At 39.8% G+C, this 24,256-nt stretch overlaps 1 protein-coding gene across 7 annotated transcripts in view; it reads left to right on the top strand.

The window, feature by feature from the left end:
- SACS (sacsin molecular chaperone) overlaps positions 1 to 14,276 on the top strand; it is a 164,752-nt gene extending 150,476 nt beyond the window's left edge. For 6 of the 7 annotated variants that reach the window (XM_006138876.5, XM_006138875.4, XM_089775516.1 and 3 more), the window contains one exon: positions 1,171 to 14,276. In XM_006138876.5, the coding sequence (XP_006138938.3) occupies positions 1,171 to 12,731 (11,561 nt within the window). In that variant the 3' untranslated portion in view covers positions 12,732 to 14,276. The remainder of the gene's footprint in view (positions 1 to 1,170) is intronic. The other variant, XM_075919275.2, reaches the window with a different exon arrangement.
- Positions 14,277 to 24,256: the final 9,980 nt, after the last annotated feature.

Below are 24,256 nucleotides of genomic sequence, written 5' to 3'. Positions count from 1 at the left end.
TTCCCTAATACAGGTCATCTGACTTGAGTCCCAATCAGCTTACACTGCTGTGTAGAGATAGCTTGTGTAAATTGGAAAGATTGTCTCTCTCACAAGAGAAGTTGGTCCAATAAAAGACATTCCCTTGCCCTTTTTTTTTACTTTCTATAAGTACAAGTAACACATAAGATTGATGAAATGGAAAGAAGTTAGCTAATTCCTTCTTATGTTTATTACATAGCTTTGGTAGGAAAGTAAAATTCTTTTTGATAATCTTTTATTGGACTTTGGTGGTGGTTTTTTTTTTTTTTTTTTTTTTTTGCTGTCAAAGATATTCCCCCACCGCTGTTTTGCTATAATTGGACTACTGCTTTTAGGGAAATATTGTCGTTAAGTAATTAGAGTATGGGTCTGAAATTCAACATTGATGGGTTCTCCTGTTGGTTCTGCCACTTTCTTATAGTGTCATCATGGGAAATTGATTAATTTATCTGTGCTTCAGTTTACCCATTTGTCTATCTCATGGAAGTGTTGTAGAGTTTAATTATTATCTATTTATTTAGAATACCAATTGATCAAAAAATATTCTTTTCAATAAAACTGATTTATAGTATACATTTACACACACACACACACACACACACAGATTTTTAACCTCAGATTCAGCATTTGTTATATAGTAGTTTTGTTGCTATTGAGTTTTCTTTTACTGATTGAAGGTTGACTGAAGTTTAGGTTAGTAACTAGAATGATCCTGCTGTTTATTCTAACCACTAGGTTATCATATTTCTAAATATCAGGAACTATTAATTGAATGGTTAATGCAAAAAAAATCATTTATCTGATCCTTCCTGTTTGAGTTTATGCAAGCATAAAAGACAGTCCCTACATGTGCTGCCTTAGTGTATATGTTGAAAATTAACTCAACAGCCGTTTTTGTCAGCCTAAAGACTTTGTGCAAAACTAACATACTGATCAGGTGCAATCTTGTAATTCTTTCTTGTACTAATATGTAATGGACTTGATTTTAATAAGTTCAGGAAAATCAGATGAGATATGAGAGTTCAGGTCTGAAATAATCTTGGGAACTTTCCTGTCCTTTTTCTATTTCCTTTATTAAAAAATACAGAAAAAAGTATTTCTTCTGTACTATTTGATTTTCATGGATTTATTGTTTTATTTTGATTTCAGGAAGACCATGCACTCAGCTGCAACTTCTGAACCCTGAACGATTTGCCCGGCTTATCAAAGAAGTTCTGAATACTGTGTGGCCTAGCAGGGACCTACTGGTACAGTGGTATCCAGTTTCAGAAGATAAAAATCACCCACCTATTTCGTGGCTTAAGATGGTCTGGAAGAATCTATATATACACTTTTCTGAAGACTTGGCTATGTTTGATGACATGCCACTCATCCCGAAGATACCGCTAGAGGAAGATCAGGTATTAGTGGAACTTATTAGACTTAGGACACCATCTGCAATTATTTTAGAAGATGAATCTGAGACACAGCTTCCAGGATTTTTAGCTGACATCATTCAAAAACTTGGCGGTATTGTACTTAAGAAGTTAGATGCTTCCATCCAGCATCCGCTTTTTAAAAAGTATGTACATTCACCATCACCAGGTGCTGTTTTGCAGATAATGGAGAAACTGTCACTGCAAAAACTGTCTAGTCAAGTTTCATCATTACCTCCAGCACATAAAGATGCTCTCAGGAGATTCTTAGCTAGTTTAACTGATGTCAATGAAAAAGAGAGGAAAATTATTCAGGAGCTGTTGATATTTAAAAGAATTGAGCAATCATGTGATGAAGGGGTTTCTGCTTTTACTGGATTAAAAGGTTGTAAAGTGTTGCATCACACTGCCAAACTTCCACCTGGTTTGAGACTTTCTATTCCAATAATTGACAGCAGAGATGAAGCTACCATTCGTTTAGCTAACATACTACAAGTTGAACAGTTAAAGAGCACAGATTGTCTAAAGTTTATTATACAGGATATTCAAAATGACTTTTATTCTTATGATGAAACAACACAAATTATGCTCTGGGTTCTTGAAAATCTGACATTCCTCAAAAATGAGAATAGAGATGTGCTAGCTTGGCTGACATCCCTAAAATTTATTCAGATTTCAGAAGGAAGCATAGTGTCGGCCAATGAACTTTTTGATCCTGAGGTAGAAGTACTGCAAAATCTGTTTTATGCTGAGGAGGAAATTTGTTTCCCACCTAGCATTTTTACAACATCTTCAGATATTCTTCATTCTCTGAGACAAATAGGTTTAAAAAGTGAAAGCAATCTTGAAGAAAAAGATATTATGCGAGTGGCAAATAAAATTGAAAGTTTGCAAGGTGATTCTAGCACAAGCCATGATGTATTATTAAGAAAAGCTAGAACTCTGTTAATGATTTTGAACAAAAATCATATGTTGCTGCAGTCACCTGAAGCTAAAACGCTGCTGAAAAAATTAAAATGGATTCCAGCGTGTAAGGAAAGACCTCCAAACTATCCTGCATCATTGGTTTGGAAAGGAGACCTTTGTAATTTTTGTTCACCACCAGAAATGTGTAATATAGCTCATGCAATTTTAGCCGGTTCATCAGTTCCCTTTGTGGAAGGTGTCCATTTAAATATAGAAAAAGCACTTGGCATGTCCATCAAACCTGGAATAAAAGCAGTCCTAAAACATTTTAAAGTGGTGGTTGATTGGCACAGTTCTAAAACCTTTAGTGATGAAGATTATTACCAATTTCAGCATATATTGCTTGAAATTTATGGATTTATGCACGATCACTTAGAAGAAGGTAAAGATGCTTTTAAAGCCTTGACATTTCCCTGGGTCTGGACTGGTAAAACATTTTGTTCCCTTACCCAGGCTGTAATAATGTCAGTACCTGATCTTGATCTCCAGCCTTATTTGCATAATGTACCAAAAACGATGGCTAAATTCCACCAGTTGTTTAAAAGTTGTGGTTCAGTTGAGCAGTTGACACCAGACCATGTTTCCATGGTCATTCAGAAAATATATCTAAAGAGTGAGCAATCTCTCAGTGAAGAGGAGAGTAAACAAAATCTTCATATTATGCTGAATATTATAAGATGGCTATATAGCAGTCAGATTCCAGCAAGTCTGAATACACCTGTGCCTATATATTGTAGCAAGCGTCCTTTTAAGCTTGTAATGAAACCAATTCATGAATGTTGTTATTGTGACATCAAAGTTGATGACTTAAATGATTTGCTTGAAGATTCTACAGAACCAATAATTCTGGTGCATGAAGACATACCTATGAAAACTGCAGAATGGTTAAATGTGCCCTGCCTCAGTACAAGATTGATTAATCCAGAAAACATGGGATTTGAGCAATCTGGGCAAAGAGAACCTCTGACTGTAAGAATTAAAAACATTTTGGAGGAATACCCTTCTGTTTCAGATATATTTAAAGAGCTACTTCAAAATGCCGATGATGCCAATGCGACAGAATGTAATTTCATGATTGACATGAGAAGAAATATGAATATAAGAGAGAATCTTTTGGATCCAGGAATGGCAGCATGTCATGGACCAGCTTTATGGTCATTCAACAATTCTGAATTTTCTGACTCAGATTTTCTAAATATAACTAGATTAGGTGAGTCTCTAAAAAGAGAAGAAGTTGATAAAGTGGGGAAATTTGGATTAGGGTTCAACTCTGTTTACCATATCACTGATATTCCCATCATTATGAGCCGAGAATTCATGATAATGTTTGATCCAAACATTAACCATCTCAGTAAACATATTAGAGATAAATCTAATCCTGGGATCAAGATTAATTGGAGTAAGCAACAGAAAAGGCTGCGAAAATTTCCTAATCAGTTCAAGCCATTTATAGGTGTGTTTGGTTGTCAGCTACCATTGACTGTGGAGGCTCCTTACAGTTATAAAGGGACACTTTTCAGACTTTCCTTTAGAACTCAACAGGAAGCTAAAGTGAGTGAAGTTAGCAGTACTTGCTATAATACAGCAGATATTTATTCTCTTGTGGATGAGTTTAGCATTTGTGGTCATAGACTGATTATATTCACTCAGTGTGTAAATTCAATGGTTCTGAAATACTTGAAAGTTGAGGAATCTGACCCTGGTGTAGCACAAGATACAGTGACCATTAAAAAAAGTCTGTGTTCCTCTAAAGCATTGGCTACACCAGTTGTAAATGTTTTAAAGGAAGCAGCAAAGCTCATGAAGACTTGCAGCAGCAGTAATAGAAAACTTCCCACTGAAACTCCAAAGTCTTCATGTATCCTGCAGATAGTAGTAGAAGAATTTCATTATGTATTTAGGCGGATTGCTGACTTACAGTCTCCACTTTTCAGAGGTCCAGAAGATGATCCAGCTTCTCTTTTTGAAACGGCTAAAGCTGGACAGGTGAAAAGGCCAGCTGAAGAACTGCCACAAAAAACAGTAGATTCTACAACTTGGCTCATATGTTCTTGTATGGATATTGGTGATGCTCTAAAATTTTCATTACATGAAAGTGGACGAAGACTAGGCCTTGTTCCCTGTGGTGGAGTAGGAGTACTGCTGTCTGAAACTCAGGACCAAAAGTGGATTGTGAAACCTAATTGCAAAAACATTGGAGAAGTATTCTGCTACTTACCGCTACGAATAAAAACAGGTTTACCCGTTCACATCAATGGTTGTTTTGCTGTTACTTCAAATAGAAAAGAGATCTGGAAAACAGACACAAAAGGAAGATGGAACACAATATTCATGAGACATGTCATTGTAAAGGCCTATTTAGAAGCACTTTGTGTTTTACGTGACATGACAGTCAATGGTGAGCTAGCTGACTACAGTTACTATGCAGTATGGCCAGATCCTGACTCAGTGCATGATGATTTTTCTGTGATATGTCAAGGATTTTATGAAGATATAGCTCATGCAAAAGGCAAAGAAAGAATCAAAGTGTTCTCTGATGGTTCATCTTGGGTTTCCATGAAGAATGTGAGGTTTTTAGATGATTCAATATTGAAGCGTCCAGATATTGGACCATCAGCATTTAAAATCTTCCTCAAATACCTTAAAAAAACTGGATCAAAAAATCTTTGCACTGTGGAGCTTCCATCTTGGGTGAAGACAGGGTTTGAAGAAGCAGGATGTAAATATATATTACTAGAGAACACTTTCTCTGAGAGACAGTTCTTTTCTGAAGTTTTTTTCCCTAATATTCAGGAAATTGATGCAGAGCTGCGTGATCCTTTGATGAGTTATGTTTTGTATGAAAAGATTGAGGAGTTCTCAGGAATACTTCGTGTTACTCCATGTATTCCTTGTTCTTTGGATAGACATTCTTTAGTTATACCTTCAAGTTTGATTCACCCTGAAGGAAGAGTTGCAAAGTTGTATGATGCTAAAGATGGAAGATTTCCTTATGGCAGCAGTCAGGATTACCTTAATCCAGTTATCTTGGTTAAACTTGTTCAGTTAGGTATGGCTAAGGATGATGTCTCATGGGAAGATCTAATAGAACGTGCAGAATCAGTAGCAGTAATTAATAGAAATGATCATGTTGCAGCTTGTCTCAGAAGCAGCATTATATTAAGTCTCATTGATGAAAAACTAAAATGTAGAGATCCTAGAGCTAAAGAATTTGCTGCAAAATGCCAAACAATCCCTTTTCTCCCATTCCTCCCAAAACCAGCAGGCTTCTCATTACCCTGGAAGGGTAGTGACTTTGAGCCTGAAACAATGTTTTCAGCAACTGATCTTTTTACTGCTGATCATCAAGATATTGTTTGTCTTTTACGACCAGTTCTTAATGAAAACTCTCATTCCTTTAAAGGTTGTGGGGCTATATCATTAGCTGTCAAAGACTTCTTGGGTTTACTTAAGAAACCAACTGTTAATCTGGTCATAAATCAGTTGCAAGAAGTTGCAAAGTCATTTGATGGAATTACTTTGTACCAGGAGAATATCACCAATGCTTGCTACAAATACATCCATGAAGCAATGCTACAAAATGAAACAACAAAAGCAGTCATCATTGAAAAGTTGAAAAATTGTAGTTTCATTCTTGTCGAGAGTGCATATGTTGTCCCAACAAAAGTGTGTTTTCATTTGAATTTTGAAGCAACACCATATCTTTATCAGTTGCCTAATAAATATAAAAATAGTTTCCGTGAACTATTTGAAAATGTAGGTGTAAGACATGCTTTTACTGTTGAAGATTTTGCCTCAGTTCTTGAGACTGTAAATCATGAAAGGGGATGCAAACAGCTAACAGAAGAGAATTTTCAGCGTTGTAGGAGAATCATTAGTGAAGGAATATGGAGTCTCATTAGAGAGAAGAAGCAAGAATTATGTGAGAAAAAATATGGTGAGATTTTGTTGCCAGATACTCATTTGGCACTTTTACCTGCTAAATCTTTGTGCTACAATGACTGTCCTTGGATAAAAGTTAAAGATACAACTGTAAAATACTGTCACGCTGATATCCCTAGAGAAGTTGCAGTAAAACTTGGTGCAGTACCCAAGCGACATAAAGCTTTAGAAAGATATGCCTCTAATATCTGTTTTACTACTCTTGGGACTGAGTTTGGACAGAAAGAAAAATTGACAAGTAGAATTAAAAGCATTCTTAATGCCTATCCCTCTGAAAAAGAAATGCTGAAAGAGCTTCTTCAGAATGCGGATGATGCAAAAGCTACAGAAATCTGTTTTGTGTTTGATTCTAGACAACATCCAGTTGATAGAATATTTGATGAGAAATGGGCACCACTTCAAGGTCCAGCACTATGTGTTTACAACAATCAGCCTTTCACAGAGGATGACATAAGAGGAATTCAGAACCTTGGAAAAGGCACTAAAGAAGGAAATCCATGTAAAACTGGACAATATGGGATAGGATTCAATTCTGTGTATCACATTACTGACTGCCCATCTTTCATATCTGGTAATGATATACTATGTATCTTTGATCCCCATGCTAGATATGCACCAGGTGCAACTTCAATGAGTCCTGGACGTATGTTTAGAGATTTAGATGCAGATTTCAGAACACAGTTCTCAGATGTACTGGACCTTTATTTAGGAAATCACTTTAAAATGGATAATTGCACAATGTTTAGGTTTCCACTTCGAAATGCAGAAATGGCAAAAGTGTCAGAAATTTCCCCAGTTCCATGTTCAGATAGAATGGTCCAAAATCTTCTGGATAAGCTGCGCACAGATGGAGCAGAACTTCTAATGTTTTTAAATCACATGGAAAAAATTTCCATTTGTGAAATAGAAAAAGCAACTGGAGCATTGAATGTGTTATATTCTGTAAAGGGCAATATCACTGATGGAGACAGATTGAAACGGAAGCAATTCCATGCATCTGTAATTGACAGCGTAACTAAAAAAAAGCAGTTAAGTGAAATACCTGTGCAACAAATTACTTACACTATGGATACCGAAGATTCTGAAGGGAACCTTACATCTTGGTTAATTTGTAACAGATCAGGTTTTTCAGCTATGGAAAAGGTGTCTAAGAGTGTTATATCAGCTCACAAGAACGAAGACATTACTCTTTTTCCACGTGGAGGTGTAGCTGCTTGCATTACTCACAACTACAAAAAACCACATCGGGCATTTTGTTTCTTACCCTTATCATTAGAAACCGGGTTACCTTTTCATGTGAATGGACATTTTGCTCTAGATTCTGCCAGAAGAAATCTATGGAGGGATGATAATGGAGTTGGAGTAAGAAGTGATTGGAATAATAGCCTAATGACAGCACTAATAGCACCCGCCTATGTTGAACTACTGATTCAACTAAAAAAACGTTACTTTCCAGGCACTGATCCCACAGTATCAGTATTGCAAAACACACCTGTTCATATTGTAAAAGACACTTTGAAAAAATTTTTGTCTTTCTTCCCTGTTAACAGACTTGATCTGCAGCCAGATTGGTATTGCTTAGTGAAAGCAGTTTACAGCTGCATTCATGAAGATTTAAAACGCCTCTTACCTGTTGTGCGGGCTCCAAATATTGATGGCTCTGATTTACATTCTGCTGTTATTATTACTTGGGTTAATATGTCTACCTCGAACAAAGGTAGGCCATTCTTTGACAATTTGCTACAAGATGAGTTGCATCACCTCAAAAATGTAGACTACATCACAACACGTAAGACAGTGGCAGAAAATGTTTATAGACTCAAACATCTTCTTTTAGAAATTGGATTCAATTTGGTATATAACTGTGATGAAACAGCAAATCTTTACCATTGTCTTGTAGATGCAGATATACCTGTCAGCTATGTGACTCCTGCTGACGTCCGATTTTTTTTGATGACTTTTTCTTCTCCAGACTCTAATTGCCACATTGGAAAGTTGCCTTGTCGTCTTCAACAGACAAACCTGAAACTCTTTCACAGTCTAAAACTTCTGGTTGATTATTGCTTTAAGGATGCTGAAGAAAATGATGTCCAAATTGAGGGGTTGCCACTTCTTATTACACTTGACAATGTCTTACAAGTTTTTGATTCAAAGAGGCCAAAGTTCTTAACAACGTATCATGAACTGATTCCATCTCGCAAGGATCTGTTTATGAACACTCTGTATTTGAGATACAGTAATATTTTACTTAGATGTGAGGTAGCAAAAGCTTTTGATATCACAAGTTTTGCTGATTTGTTATCATCTGTGTTGCCTAGAGAATATAAAACCAGAAGTTTTGTACGATGGAAAGAAAATTTTGCAAGTGAATCTTGGCTTAAAAATACATGGCATTTTATCAGTGAATCTGTAAATGTTAAGGAAGATCAAGAGGATATGACACCAAAATTTGATGATGTTGTTGATACTTTGAAGGATTGGGCTTTGCTTCCAGGTATGAAGTTTACTGTCTCAGCCAATCAGCTTGTTGTACCAGAGTGTGATGTCTTATTGCCCCTCAGCTTAATGCACATAGCTCTTTTCCCAAATGCTCAGAGTGATAAAGTTTTCCATGCTTTAATGAAAACTGGTTGTATTCAGCTTGCGTTGAACAAGATATGCTCCAAAGACAATGTTTTAATGCCTCTGTTGTCAGGATATACAGCAAATATAGATAATCCATCAAGCATTCTGAAAGCCATACACTATATGGTGCAGACTTCAACATTTAAGACTGAAAAATTAGCAGAAAATGATTTTGAGGCCCTTCTAATGTACTTTAGTTGCCATTTAAGTCATTTGATGTCTCAGGATGACATCAAAATTTTAAAGTCTCTTCCATGCTATAAATCCATTAGTGGTCGATACATCAGTATTTCAAAATGTGGAACATGTTACATACTTACAAAAAGTATTCCTTCAGTTGAAGTGGATAGATGGACACAGTCAACTTCATCTGCCTTTCTTGAAGAAAAAATTAATTTGAAAGACTTGTACACTGTGCTTGGTTGTGTCCCTGTGGATGATCTTGAAGTGTATTTGAAGCATCTTTTACCAAAAATTGAAAGTCTGTCTTATGATGCAAAGGTACAACATCTGATCTACTTAAAGAACAGACTTACTGGCATCGAGGAATCTTCAGAAATAAAGGAACAGCTATTTGAAAAGCTGGAAAGCTTTTTGATAATTCATGATGCAAGCAATAGATTAAAACCTGCAAAACATTTTTATGACAGAACTGTAAAAGTCTTTGAAGTTATGCTTCCTGAAAAATTATTCATACCTCAAGATTTCTTTAAGAGACTGGAACAGCTCACAAAACCGAAGAATCAAGGGGCATTCCTTACATCCTGGGTAACATTCCTGAGGAATATAGGACTAAAATACATCATTTCTCAGCAACAGTTACTACAGTTTGCTAAGGAGATCAGTATGAGAGCAAACACAGAAAGCTGGTCTAAGGAAACACTGCAAAATACAGTTGATGTCCTCCTTCATCACATATTTCAGGAAAGAACTGATTTATTATTGGGAAACTTTCTAAAAGAATTATCTTTAATTCCTTTTTTGTGTCCAGAGCGTGCGCCTGCTGAAATTGTCAGATTTCATCCTCAGTATCAAGAGGTTAATGGAACGCTACCTCTTATAAGATTCAGTGGAGCACAAGTAAACCCTAAATTCAAACAGACTGATGTTTTACAATTGCTATGGACCTCATGTCCTATTCTTCCTGAAAAAGCTACACCTTTAAGTATCAAAGAACAGGAAGGAAGCAGTCTTGGTCCACAAGAACAGCTTGAACAGGTTTTAACTATGCTTAATGTTAACTTGGATCCTCCTTTGGACAAAGTTATCAATAACTGCAGAAATATATGCAATATAACAACTTTAGATGAGGATATGGTGAAAACCAGAGCTAAGGTACTAAGAAGTATCTATGAATTTCTCAGTACAGAGAAAAGGGAATTCCGCTTTCAGCTTCGAGGGATTGCTTTTGTGATGGTGGAAGAAGGTTGGAAGCTCCTGAAGCCTGAGGAGGTAGTCATAAATCTTGAGTATGAATCTGATTTCAAACCTTACCTTTACAAACTTCCTTTAGAACTTGGCACCTTCCACCAATTGTTTAAACATTTAGGTACTGAAGATGTTATTTCAACAAAACAATATGTTGAGGTTTTAAGTCGCATATTCAAGAACTCTGAAGGAAAACAATTGGATCCTAATGAAATGCGCACAGTTAAAAGAGTTGTTTCTGGCCTGTTTAAAAGTCTGCAAAATGATTCTGTTAAGGTTAGAAATGACCTTGAGAATGTGAGAGATCTGGCTCTTTACCTTCCCAGTCAAGATGGTAGATTGGTAAAATCAAGTATCTTAGTTTTTGATGATGCACCACATTACAAAAGTAGAATACAGGGTAATATCGGTGTACAGATGCTCGTTGATCTTAGCCAGTGTTATTTAGGAAAAGACCATGGTTTTCACACTAAGCTGATAATGCTATTTCCTCAGAAACTGAGGCCTCGCCTACTTAGCAGTATTCTTGAAGAATTGTTGGATGAAGAATCTCCCAAAACATGTCAGTTTGGAGCATTATGTTCTCTACAAGGAAGGTTGCAGTTACTATTATCTTCTGAACAGTTTATTACAGGACTCATTAGAATTATGAAGCATGAAAATGACAACGCTTTCTTAGCCAATGAAGAAAAGGCCATAAAACTGTGCAAAGCCTTGCGAGAAGGCTTGAAAGTTTCCTGTTTTGAGAAGTTGCAAACAACATTAAGGGTTAAAGGTTTTACTCCTATTCCACACAGTAGAAGTGAAACATTTGCTTTTTTAAAGCGATATGGGAATGCAGTAATACTGCTTTATATACAGCACTCTGATAGCAAAGACATAAATTTCCTCTTAGCATTAGCAATGACCCTGAAATCTGCAACCGACAATCTAATTTCTGATACCTCATATTTAATTGCTATGTTGGGTTGCAATGATATTTACAGAATTAGTGAGAAGCTTGATAGTTTAGGAGTGAAGTATGACTCCTCAGAACCATCAAAGCTTGAATTACCAATGCCTGGCACTCCTATCCCAGCTGAAATTCATTACACTCTCCTTATGGATCCAATGAATGTTTTCTATCCAGGTGAATATGTTGGTTACCTTGTTGATGCTGAAGGTGGTGATATATATGGATCATACCAACCAACATATACATATGCAATCATTGTACAAGAAGTAGAAAGGGAAGATGATGAAAATTCCAGTTTTCTAGGCAAGATTTATCAGATTGATATTGGATATAGTGAATACAAAATAGTGAGTTCTCTTGATTTATACAAGTTTTCTAGGCCCGATGAAAGTTCTCAGAGTAAAGACAGCGCACCTTCAACCCCAACTAGTCCTACAGAATTTCCAGCACATGGTCCTAGAACAGTTCCTCCTCTTTTCTCTGGTAGAGAGAGCCATAAAACAACATCTTCAAAACATCACTCTCCCAAAAAGATTAAGCCAAATTCTTTGCCAGAAATATTAAGAGAAGTGACCTCAGTGATTGAACAAGCTTGGAAACTTCCAGAATCTGAAAGGAAAAAGATTATTAGAAGATTGTATCTTAAGTGGCATCCAGATAAAAATTCAGAGAATCTTGACATAGCCAATGAAGTTTTCAAACATTTACAGAATGAGATTAACAGACTAGAAAAACAGGCTTTTATAGATCAAAATGCAGACAGAGCATCAAGACGAACATTTTCATCCTCAGCTTCTCGGTATCAGTCAGACAAATTTTCATTTCAAAGATTTTATACTTCGTGGAATCAAGAAGCTACAAGCCATAAATCTGAAAGGCAACAGTATAAAGAAAAGTGCCCATCTTCCACAGGGCCATCTTACTCTTCACGTTTCTTTGTACCACCCACATTCAAGTCTGTTGGTAATCCTGTGGAAGCACGTAGATGGCTTAGGCAGGCTCGAGCAAACTTTTCAGCTGCAAGAAATGACCTTCATAAAAATGCTAATGAATGGGTGTGCTTCAAATGCTATCTCTCCACTAAATTAGCCTTGATTGCAGCTGACTATGCAGTAAGGGGTAAATCAGATAAAGATGTAAAACCAGCTGCACTTGCACAAAAAATAGAGGAATATAGTCAACAACTTGAAGGACTTACAAATGATGTTCACACACTGGAAGCTTATGGAGTAGATAGCTTAAAAACTCGATATCCTGATATGCTTCCCTTTCCACAGATTCCAAATGACAGGTTCACTTCTGAAGTTGCCATGAGAGTGATGGAGTGCACTGCTTGTATTATAATAAAACTTGAAAACTTTATACAACAAAAAGTGTGAGAGATTTGAAAAAGTTAGAATATTGTACTCTGTAGAACTAGATATTTAATATGATGGGATAGAAATGTAATTTACATGTGCAGATTACTATATTTCTGAAAGGTTACACTTACCAAACATCTTAGAAATACAATGTGCATATGTGAATGGTACTGAAGTATTTAGAATTGAAATTAATTTAAACAGACCATTTTTTTCTGAGCCTACTGTATAAGCAAGCTGTAAAACATGAATATTGTAAAATTTGCAGGGAGAGTGAGGTGCGAAAAGTAGATGCCTGTAGAGTACATTGGTTAAAGTACATATTATTGGACTGCACTTTATGTAACCAAAGGTTAGCAGTATGTTAGATAAAACTTGTATATACACTTATATTTTATTTCATTTAATATTATGTTTCCAAAAATGTGGTGTCACCTTTTTAGTATACTGTTTAGACTGGACAAATTACTAAATGAAAAATAATAAAATAACTTTGGAGAGGAGTTACTCCAGAGCATTTCTTTATTCTTTTGTGTTCCATGGACATTGATGTCTCTCATAGTAGTATTCTTATCAGCTGGATCTGATTATCAGTTTGCTGCAGTATTACATCCTAAAGTTTAAAGGATAATACAGTACCTTTGACTTGTACAATATTTTACTCCTGATTAATATTACTTGACTTAAACATACAACATCATGTAGTGCATTGAATGCATTTACTTAATTATAATTAGGTATTTAATTTACATTTTCTGTTCAAGAGCCTGTCATTGTTTATTTAATGAAAACTGCATATGGATAACCTGATAGGTGACCATTAATGTATAGAGTTTTATGAAGGGTTTTTGAAAACCATTCACCAAAACTAAATTCTCAAATGTCTACACTTGAGTGTTGTGCTTCTTTATACTTTCCTCAAATAAACATTGGAAATGTAGTATGATTTGGTAAGCCATTATTTGGCATACAGCAGGCAATATCTTTTGTTATATGTCAAAAGGTGCTGTAATGTAACGCTTTTTTATTTTGTTTTTCACGATGGCACTAGACATGTTTGATTTTTAGTTCATTTTCTTCTATAAACTATAATACTTCTGGTAATGTCATGTAATGTATTCAGCAATCACTATTTGTAAAGAATTATGGGAACTTGTAAATAGGATTTTTTCATTTGTTTTTTGTTCAAATCTGCAATATTTAACATAAATGTTCATCATATCCCAATGATATGATTGTCATAACTGTTTACTTGCTAGCATAGTGGAACTGTAATTTCACTTACAGAATGTAAAGGCAAACATATAATAACATGATCTTGCAGGGGTGCTGAGGGTGCAGCAGCATGTAATCCAAAAAAGAAAATACTGACAAAGGTTTTTTCAGTTTCATTCACATAAATAAGGGCTTGTTGTGTTCAGAAACCTCAGAAGTAATTATTTGAAATAGGATGAAATTTATGCTGTTTGGAAAACTGTATTGCTTCTGGTTGTGAAGCCTTGTGATTATTTCTGCTGTTATATTAAGTGCCATAACTTTAATAAAGAAAAATGCAAAAACATACTTCAGACTGTGTCTCTCTTAGTTTTATAAACTAGCCCAGTTTTAACCAATAATATCAAGCTTGCTTTTAGCTAAATCACTTCTTTTTGGTTCATTGCAGTCAACTGTGCTGTATGCATTAGTATATTAAAAAGAAAAATATGCAGGTGAATGCTTTTTTTCTTATAAAAGTTCATATCCCACTTTTCACATTTCATAGAAAAATATATTTGATGATTTTGAGCAACAACTTGCAGTCAGGTAAAATAGAAAACTAGGTGTGCTCATGAAATAAAGTAATTAGTAGTAGCTTTTAAATGGTAGTATTAATGATCAGGTAATTGTTATGGTAATTATTACATGAAAAAGTGTTCAATATATGCAAGATGTGCGAGTGTGTCTAAAATTACTAGCAACATGAAAAAATTATTGAAAATATTTGTCATTAATATTTAATGTACAATACCATCATGTGGAATAGTGCTAAGAAAGCATCGTCATAAGAACAATTTGAAGGCTATTCAAAGACATTCTCAGGGAGCATCTTTGAAATGAATAGTTATGAGTGAAAATATGTACTTTCCTCAAAAACAATGTGATTAACCCTTTAAAATGTTTGTTCAACATGGTACTGAATAAGCTTTGTTAGTCATATTTAAGTGCTGATAATATCCTATAGAAAATTAATGTTTACCTTGCCTGGCTTAAATTTTAAAACCATAGATGTTGCTCTAGGGCAGGGGTGGCCAACCCGTTCCAGATGAAGAGTCACAATCCCAATGGAGACAGTGTGAAGATCCAAGGCAAAGTTGTGGAGCAAAAAAAAAAAAAAAAAAAGTAGGTGCTAGTACATCCATCCCAGGGCATGGCTCTTTTTTTTTTTTTTTTTTTTTTTGCAGTGGGGGGTGGGGATTTGGTTAATAACTTTTCCCCAGGTCTTCGCAACCCTGCCCTTTTTTTGTGTGGGGGGGGGGGAGGGCTCAATAACTTTGCCCCGGCTCTTCACGCTGTCTCCGCTGCTATTGTGGCTCACAAAAAAAAAAGCACTGGAAAGGAGTGAGAGGTGCAAGCTCTGGGAGGGAGTTTGGGTGCAGGAGGAAGAAGAGAAGAGGATGTTGGCTCAGGGAGGGGGCTCTAGGCTGGAGAGTGTTGGCGTCAGGTGGAGGGTTGGGGTGCTGAGCGAGCTGCAGGGTGCAGGACTTTGGGCTGGGATGTATGAGGGGCTCAGGGCAGGGAGCTGGGAGTATAGTGCACTCAGAACACAGATTTGCAGTGTGTGGATGGGGGCTTAGGACACAGATTTGCAGGAGTGTTGTGACAAGACTGAGGATGTGGGGGTGCAGGAGTTTGGGGATGAGAGGCTCAGGACAGGGGGTTCCAGTGTATGACAGGCTCAGGTTTGGGGTTGGGTGTGTGTGTGCAGGAGTGTTATGATGCTGCGGCCAAATGGGAGGTTGGCCCCAACTGGGGGCTTGTTGGCCAGGCTTCATTTTTAATTAAATATTATGTCAAGCACAAAATGTTTCAGTATTTTCTTTATTTATGAGAGGGGCAGAGAACCTGCTTTGAGTCAGGGGTCACTGACCCACAGAAAAGTCAGTCGGGGCCACACAAGTGAGATGCAAAAAAACAACTGCTCCCCCCCCACCCAAGCATCATTAATGTGGCCCCAACTGTGTTGGTGCGGGCAGGGGATAGGGTGCTGGGGCAAGGTACTTGTGAGGGGGGGTATGGCCAGGAGGAGGGGACAGAGACAGCTGGGGCCAGTACCTGGGTATCCCAGGTCTCAGGAAGCGCATGGTCTGCTCTTCCTGTCCCCGCCCCCAGGAACCCCCTGCTCTAACCCAAACCCCCTCCCCTTCCCCAGAGCCAGGCGCGCGCACACACACACCCTCTCTAACCCAATCCTTCTCCCCTTTCTCAGAACCAGGAACACCCCCCCAACCCAATCACCCCCAGAGCCAGGCACCTGCCTCTCTCTATACTAATCCCCCTCTCTTCCTCCCCCCACTCTAACCTAATTCTGGGGTCCCAGAGCTGCCTCTGCCGCTACAGCCACGTGTCTCCCTCCAGGTGCTGGGCATGTGCACTGAGTGGCCGGCGCGCTAAGTGTCTGGCATGCCATGCGCACCTCCCCAACCCAATCCCCCTCCCCTTCCCCAGAGTCAGGACAATTCCCCTCCCATCTCTAACCCAATCCCTCTCCCCCACTAACCTTATGCCCAGGTCCCGGAGCTGCTGCTGGCGCCGCCGCGACACCCAGAGTCACTGCCTGCTAGCACATGCAGGATGGGATGCTGTGTGCAAACTTGCCTGCATGTGCAGGATATGACATAGTGCGCTGGGGGCAGTGAGCGGAATGGCGCAGGCTGTGAGCACACATGCGGCTCATAGTGGCCCAACTGTCAGAGCAGCTGACCTGAGCGATTCCAGGTTCTGTCCCAGTTCCATCAGGAGCTGAAGTTTTTTTCACGAGGCTCGTGAGCCACAGGTTGGCCACCCGTGCTCTAGGGCAAGCAAAATGTCTGACTATACAGACAAGTCACATATTGCCAGTGACATTGACAGTTTCATCCTGGGATAATGCAGCCAATAAGTTAAAACATTTGTGTATACATATACTAAGGCATATTTAGTTATCTACTGTGCCTAACAGATGCCTGTGGTATTCATATTCAATATGGTACTGTAATTATTGACATGGTACTATATTAAGGAATCATGGGAGTCTAAGGGTACGTCTAGACTACATGCCTCTGTCGCCAGAGGCATGTAGATTAGGCTACCAGATATAGTAAAATGAAGCGGCGATTTAAATAATCGCTGCTTCATTTAAATTTACATGGCTGCCGTGCTGAGCCGACAAACAGCTGATCAGCTGTTTGTCGGCTCAGCGCGATAGTCTGGACGCGCGGGTGTCGACATCAAAGGTATTTGTCGACCACCCAGGTATGCCTCCTGGGATGAGGTTTACCTGGGTGGTCAACAAATACCTTTGATGTCGACACCCGCGCGTCCAGACTATCGCGCTGAGCCGACAAACAGCTGATCAGCTGTTTGTCGGCTCAGCGTGGCAGCCATGTAAATTTAAATGAAGCAGCGATTATTTAAATCGCCGCTTCATTTTACTATGTCTGGTAGCCTAATCTACATGCCTCTGGTGACAGAGGCATGTAGTCTAGACGTACCCTTACTCAAAAGCCTGAATTACCTTTTTGTTTGGGTTTGGTTCCTCTCTCATTCCACTAATTGTAAATAATGCAGCATTACACTGCATTAGTTACTGAGCAGGAAGGTAAGCCAGCCTAGAAATTAACTGCATAGGTGCTTTTTGCACCTTTAGCTGGGGGAAAATGTTGGTTTACTTTCTCATTCTTGGTTGGTTCTATCAAAAATGTGAGAAGTGAAGGAATGGCATAATATTTCCTGACCAACTTCTGCATATAAACTAGCAAAGCCTTATGTGATTGCTCTTTGCAGAGCTCTGTGGAAGTGAGCAATTGGAATGTCATGCAGAAAGGAGCATGACAAATGGGATTACACAATCCAGCTAGCCAAATCCTATGGTACAGCCAGGACAGAGCACTATTCATCCCTCTTCCTAGAAGTAAAACGAATCTTCAGAAATGTATCCTCCACCCTGGTCCCCCAAAATGGTAAGAGTTGTGAGAAGCGTAGGCTAGATTGTGATGGTTGTTACAGAATATATGTGAACCAGGGGATTAGTGGTGGAGTTGAACTTCAGGAACAGCTGTAGAGCCTGAGCACTTTTCACAAGTGAAATGGTCACTCTTGGGACTCTTCCCAGTCACACAGCAGCATTTGCACTCATGCTGAACAGCACGCTTGATCTGCCTTTACAAAGGGACACACGTAAAGTATTTATGGCTTATTTTTAGTATTTAGTATTTTTTATAAATTGATAACATTAGAAATGTTTTTATGGCCTATTTACAAATTTCTATGGAAACAGGCTCTTTTAAAGCAGTTATGTGCCTTGCAATAATCTGCTGAATCCTGCTTATGGACTGCAGTCAGCTGGTACATGGGTTTTTTTTTCATTGTTGTGGGGTTTTTTAAGCAAAGTCACAGTATCACTAATCCATAATAATTACTCTGACCAATGTTTCTTCTAATTTTTGCCATCCATGTGCCGTTTTTATGTCGATGAGGCATGTGCAAATGCACCACCAATAGAAACCAAAAATCTAGCTGTGGTCGCTCTGCTAATCAGCTGGGTGGCATTTGAATTTCTCCGGGGTGGCTGCACAAGTCACAGCTAACAGGAAACACTGATTAAACTCAAAATTGTATACTAAGTTTTGGATGTGGTCTTGCTTGGTCTTAGTGTGACAATGGCTAAACCAGCATTACATAAAGCGAATAGTGTAAAAGGAAAATGAAGAGTACGCAGTGTGAAAACTACGGTAGATAATCTCAAGTTTAGCATTTTCCACACCTCTGACAAATTGAAAATAACCAAAATAAATCTCTTTTCTTCTTCGAGTGGTCCCCCTGGGTGCTCCACTCTAGGTGTTGGGCTCGTCCTGGCGCCGCTGGTTGGAAGATTTTACAGCCATAGTCAGCTGGACTGCGCGCATGCACGGTTAGTGTCTCGCGCCGTTCGTGCCTTTCTACTGTTGCGCGGTCCGGCTCCTGCCAATTCCTCTCAACCATCCTCAGTTGCTGGTGGCGCTTCCTTCTCCTCAGTGTGAGGATTGGTCATCTGGAAAAAAGTTACAGTTTAGAATTTTCTAGTTAGTTAGTTAGTTGTTCCTGTTATACTGTTCGGTTAGTTTAAAAAAAATTTTTTTCCTTAGTTCTTAAGTGTTAGTTAGCCTCTTAGTCATATTAATTCAGGGTCCTTTTTACATCCCAGATCCATTATGCCTGGCTTGTCAGGTTTCAAGAAATGTTCCCTGTGTTGAGACGCAATGCCTGTTTCAGACGGCCATGCCGCCTGTATTCGCTGCCTCGGAGAGTCGCATATTCCCCAAAAGCGTACCCACAGCTCAAAACTTACTGCAAGAGCGCGTAGGGACAGGGAAATGCGTTTAAAAATGATACTCTTTAATAAGGCTTTACAGCCTTCAAAGGCTAGCCCTTCAGACTCGGCTGTGGCGCAGAAGTGGAGAGTGTCACCCCCTGGAGCGATGGCTTTAAAGAATAAATGAGCCTCCCCCACTCGCTTGTTGCCCGCCGCTCCCATGTCAAGACTGGAGACGGCACCGCAGAGGGAGCGCAAGACAGCACTGGAGACGGCACCAGGCACAGATCCTCCATTCTCATCTACATCGCACTCCCCCATACCACAGACCGAGGAGCGAGTGCAAACTTCAGCACTTGGACAACCGGCTGATGACTCTGATACCAGGATCACCCCAGTTCCTACGAAGGCGGCTAGGAAGTCCATAGCATGCCTCCCTTCACTCTTTCCATCTCCAGTATACTCCCCTACACCATCCCCATCACCGCCGGTGTGTAGATCCTCTCAGTGGATGCCCCATGTCATCTCGGAGTCTCACCCATGACCCACCCCTCGATCACCTCAGCTGCAGTCCGCGCCTTACCACACTGCTCACGTGCACAGACGATCCTCTCCACGACACAGGTACTCACCTTGCAAATCCCATTCTTGGAGCCACTCATGTTTGCATAGCCCTCCTCTGGAGGATGAAGTCAGGAAATCTTATGACGGAAGTTCCATTCCACCATCCACAACCATCCATTCAGTTAACAATGGATGCTTCCCTCATTGGGTGGGGCACACACATGAGCAGAAAACGCATACAGGGCAAATGGTCGCTTACCAAAAGGCATCTACATATAAACCTCCTGAAGCTGAGGGCCATCTTCCATGCATTCAGACACTTTCACTCGCACATAAAGGGCACTCCCACCAGAGTGCTGATGGACAAGTTGGCTGTAATGTATTACATAAACAGACGAGGAGGAGCAAAGTCACGCTCCTTATGTGCAGAAGCGGTGCGTTTTTGGAATTGGTGCATACAAAACGACATCACCGTCACAGCATCTTACTTGGCACCAGCAATGTCATCGCAGATGTTCTCAGCAGGAGACTTCCTATGGATCACGAATGGGAAATAAGGACGGATATTCTCCAACACATCTTTCGCATGTGGGGAACACCTGTGCTAGATCTGTTCGCCACTTCCAGCAACGCGAAGTGTCGCCTCTTTTGCTCCAGAGCAGGCATCGGCAAGGGTTCACTCAGGGATGTTCTTCTAATCAACTGGACAAAAGCACTCCTTTACGCTTTTCTCCCAATGGTCCTCATTCCCAGAACGTTGGAAAAAATCAAAGCAGAATTGGCAACTGTAATTCTCTTAGCTCCAGCTTGGTGGAGACAGTCATGGTACCCATTCCTACACAACATGTCAGTAGCGCCACGTTGGCCACTCCCTCCCCTCCCAGATCTTCTCTCACAGGACCACAGTTCTCTCCTTCACCCCAAACCAGACTCCCTACACCTGACGGCATGGTCCTAACTGGCTCAGGCCAGGAGAGGACCTCTGTTCAGATCAAGTCAAAATGATACTAATACACAGTAGAATATCATCCACTCAGAGTACTTATCTTGCAAAATGGTGTAGATATTTGCAATCGTGCTCTCGCAGCAACATCGAGCCTCAGGGCACTTCTCTACACCATATCCTTGACTACGTTGTCCACCTGCAGAGCTTGGGACTTTCTCTTTCATTTCTGAAAGTACATTTGGCAGCTATCAGTGCTTTTCATTGTCCCATTGAGGGAGTGTCGGTGTTTGCGCACCAAAGCACCAGAAGGTTTCTAAAAGGCCTAATGAACCTGCACCCTCCTCGTAGGCCACCATCACCCTCTTGGAATCTGGATCTGGTGCTCAACACCATCATGTACCCTCCTTTTGAATCGCTAGCTACCATACCATTACAAATGCTGACTATGAAAGTACTCTCTCTTCTTGCGATCACATCAGCATGCAGAGTCAGCGAGCTAGCAGCACTGATGGCAACTCCACCCTTTACCTTTTTCTCAAAGGATTAACTTTACTTTACGCTTTCACTCGGCATTTACTCCCAAGGTTTCTTCATCCTTCCATATTAACCAATCTATTATCCTTCCATCCTTTTATCCCAAGCCTCATTTGTGACAGAGAGACGCGTTACTACATATACTCGATGTATGCTGGGTGCTTTTCTTTTATATAGACAGAACTCAACAGTGGCACCACACAGACAGACTTCTAGTGTCAATTGCACAGCGCTCCAAAGGCAATGCACTCTAGCCAGCTTATAGCTAGACTTATAGGCATATGCATCACTACTTACCATTTGTTTAGGGATAAACCTCTTCTCACACGACCGAATGCACATTCTACTAGAGTGGTAGCAACTTCCATAGCCATCGCCTGAGGAGTCCCACTGAGTGATATTTGCCGAGCAGTCACCTGGGCTTCCAGCACCTCTTTCATGTGTCATTATGCCATAGTATGATGCCTAGCTGCAGACTCAGCAGTTGCATCTGCAGTGTTATTTGTTGCAGAAAATCGTTGATCCGGAGTGCACACTGACTACTTCTGTACACTCACCTAGAGTGGAGTATCCATGGGGACCACTCGAAGAAGAAGAAGAAGAAGTTACTCACCTTGGTGCAGTAACGATAGTTCTTCGAGAGGTGTCCCTGTGGGTGTGCCACGTCCCGCCCTCCTCCCCGCTTCGGGGTTTGTTTTTGCCTTGTTTCAGATACTGAGCAGTGAGAGGAACTGGTGGGAGCCAGACTGCATGACAGTAGAAAGGCGCGAACAGCGCGAGACGCTAACCACGCATGTGTGGTCCGGCTGACTACGGCTGTAAAATCCTCCAACCAGCGGTGCCAGGACGAGCACGACACCTAGAATGGAGCACCCACAGGGACACATCTCGAAGAACCATTGTTACTGCACCAAGATGAATAACTTCTTCTTATAACAGGATAACAGCTATAGTATAATAATACTGGTTTCAGCAAACTAATGCACATATGTAACCATGAGCATGGCGACATGCATTGTCCCCTATTAGCTTATCAAGATGTTAGGATTGTAACATGACTTTAGCATCAGATGTGCACACTCCTCAGCTCCACCATTCTCTATGAAAGTTTATCCATCCATTTGAATTACGTTTCCTCTGTTGCATTCCCAACAGATGTGGTGCCAAAAATCTGGCTAGTTAGCAGAGCAGCACTGATAATTTTTTTGTTTCCAAAGCACATTATCACATCTGTGTCTTTGCATCTATGGGTATGTCTACACTACCCGCTAGTTCGAACTAGCGGGGGTAATGTAGTCATCCGCAGTTGCAAATGAAGCCCGGGATTTGAATTTCCTGGGCTTCATTTGCATGAAGCCGGCCGGTGCCATTTTTAAATGCCGGCTAGTTCGAACCCCGTGCCGCGCGCTACACACGGCACGGAGTATCTAGTTCGGATTAGGCTTCTAATCCGAACTAGCTGTACTCCTTGTGGAACGAGGAACGAGGATTAGGAAGCCTAATCCGAACTAGCTACTCCGTGCCGTGTGTAGCCGCGCGGCACGGGGTTCGAACTAGCCGGCATTTAAAAATGGCGCCGGCCGGCTTCATGCAAATGAAGCCCGGGAAATTCAAATCCCGGGCTTCATTTGCAACTGCGGATGACTACATTATCCCCGCTAGTTCGAACTAGCGGGGTAGTGTAGACATACCCTATTATAGTTAGCAACCTTAGCTGATGACAAAACAAATTCTAGAGTACATCTGGGGGGAGGGGCTAATTGATTAGTTTTAGTCAATTTTATATGGGTTAAAATAAGGAATTTAAGAGACTTTGAAAGGATGTTTCCATTAATAACAAACTGGAAAATACAACAGAAATTTCACTTATGTAAACATGAAATGAAAACTTATGTATTAAAATGTATAAAGTTTATTTAATGCAATCTGTCAGATAATTCTTGCCAATTCCTTTGCACAAGGCTGTATAAAAATAAACAAAAATGCTGAAGAGCTGTGAGAAGGGAAGTGAATTACTAATAATGATTTTATACCAGCATATTCCATTTCTTTGTCTTGCACCTTAGAACAAAAATTCTAATAAAGTTCCTACAGTGATAAGAACTTGTACATCCATACTTTTCTAATCACAGTCAGATTCTGATGCTCTGCAGTCACTCCCTTCCTAGGTTGCAAAGTACCAGCTGTCCCCATGCCAACCTAGTAGGTTTCCTCTTACGGCATCCATATTGTAAAAAGAGATCTTCCAAAAAACTTCTTCCGAAAGAGAATGTCCATACACAAAAGTGAATAAAAAAGCGATCTTCTTTTTCAAAAGAGAGCATCCAGACTGAATGGACGCTCTCTTGCATGTAAGCTGCGATTGCTATGGACGGAATGGCCACCAGGGCACCTGTGCTTTTTCCGCTTTCCTCTTCTTCTGAAAGAACTCTCTCTTCCCCATCCGCACATGCCTTTTGCAAAAAGGCTTCTGCCTCATAGAATGAGGTTTACCAATGCCCGTCCGTTCTTTTGATTTTCTTGCGGAAGAACACAATTGCAGTGTGGACATTCCTCAAGTTTTGTCAGAAAAATGGCTATTTTCCCAACAAAACTCTATAGTGTAGACATTAGTGGCCAGCTGTAAGCACTGCTAGTTGGGCTGGTGGACTTTGTCAGCAGTGAGTATTTACCTCAGAAATGTGCTTTCTTTGCTGCTTCGTACAAGTAGCATTACTACTTAACTATGACTAGTTATTCCATCTTTCTCCACTAATACCAAACTAGTAAGTTATAGGCAGTACTATAGGCTAGCTGTATCTGGTTTACCGATGCCTATTTTGTGTTGGGGCTCAATCATTAACAATAGCACAGCTGATATGCTACCACTAGGTGAATTTGTGTAACTTTAGTAAGTTGTTTAATATGAAGCTGAAACTAAGCACAAAGATACTACAGTGACAGTTCCTCCAAAATAAGTAATAATGAATA

Source organism: Pelodiscus sinensis, chromosome 1 (genome assembly GCF_052426305.1).
Source record: "Pelodiscus sinensis isolate ZL-2025 chromosome 1, ASM5242630v1, whole genome shotgun sequence".
NCBI classification, from domain to species: Eukaryota; Metazoa; Chordata; order Testudines; family Trionychidae; genus Pelodiscus; species Pelodiscus sinensis.
Note: the sequence above shows the minus strand (reverse complement) of the source record. Positions and strands in the feature narration are given on the sequence as shown.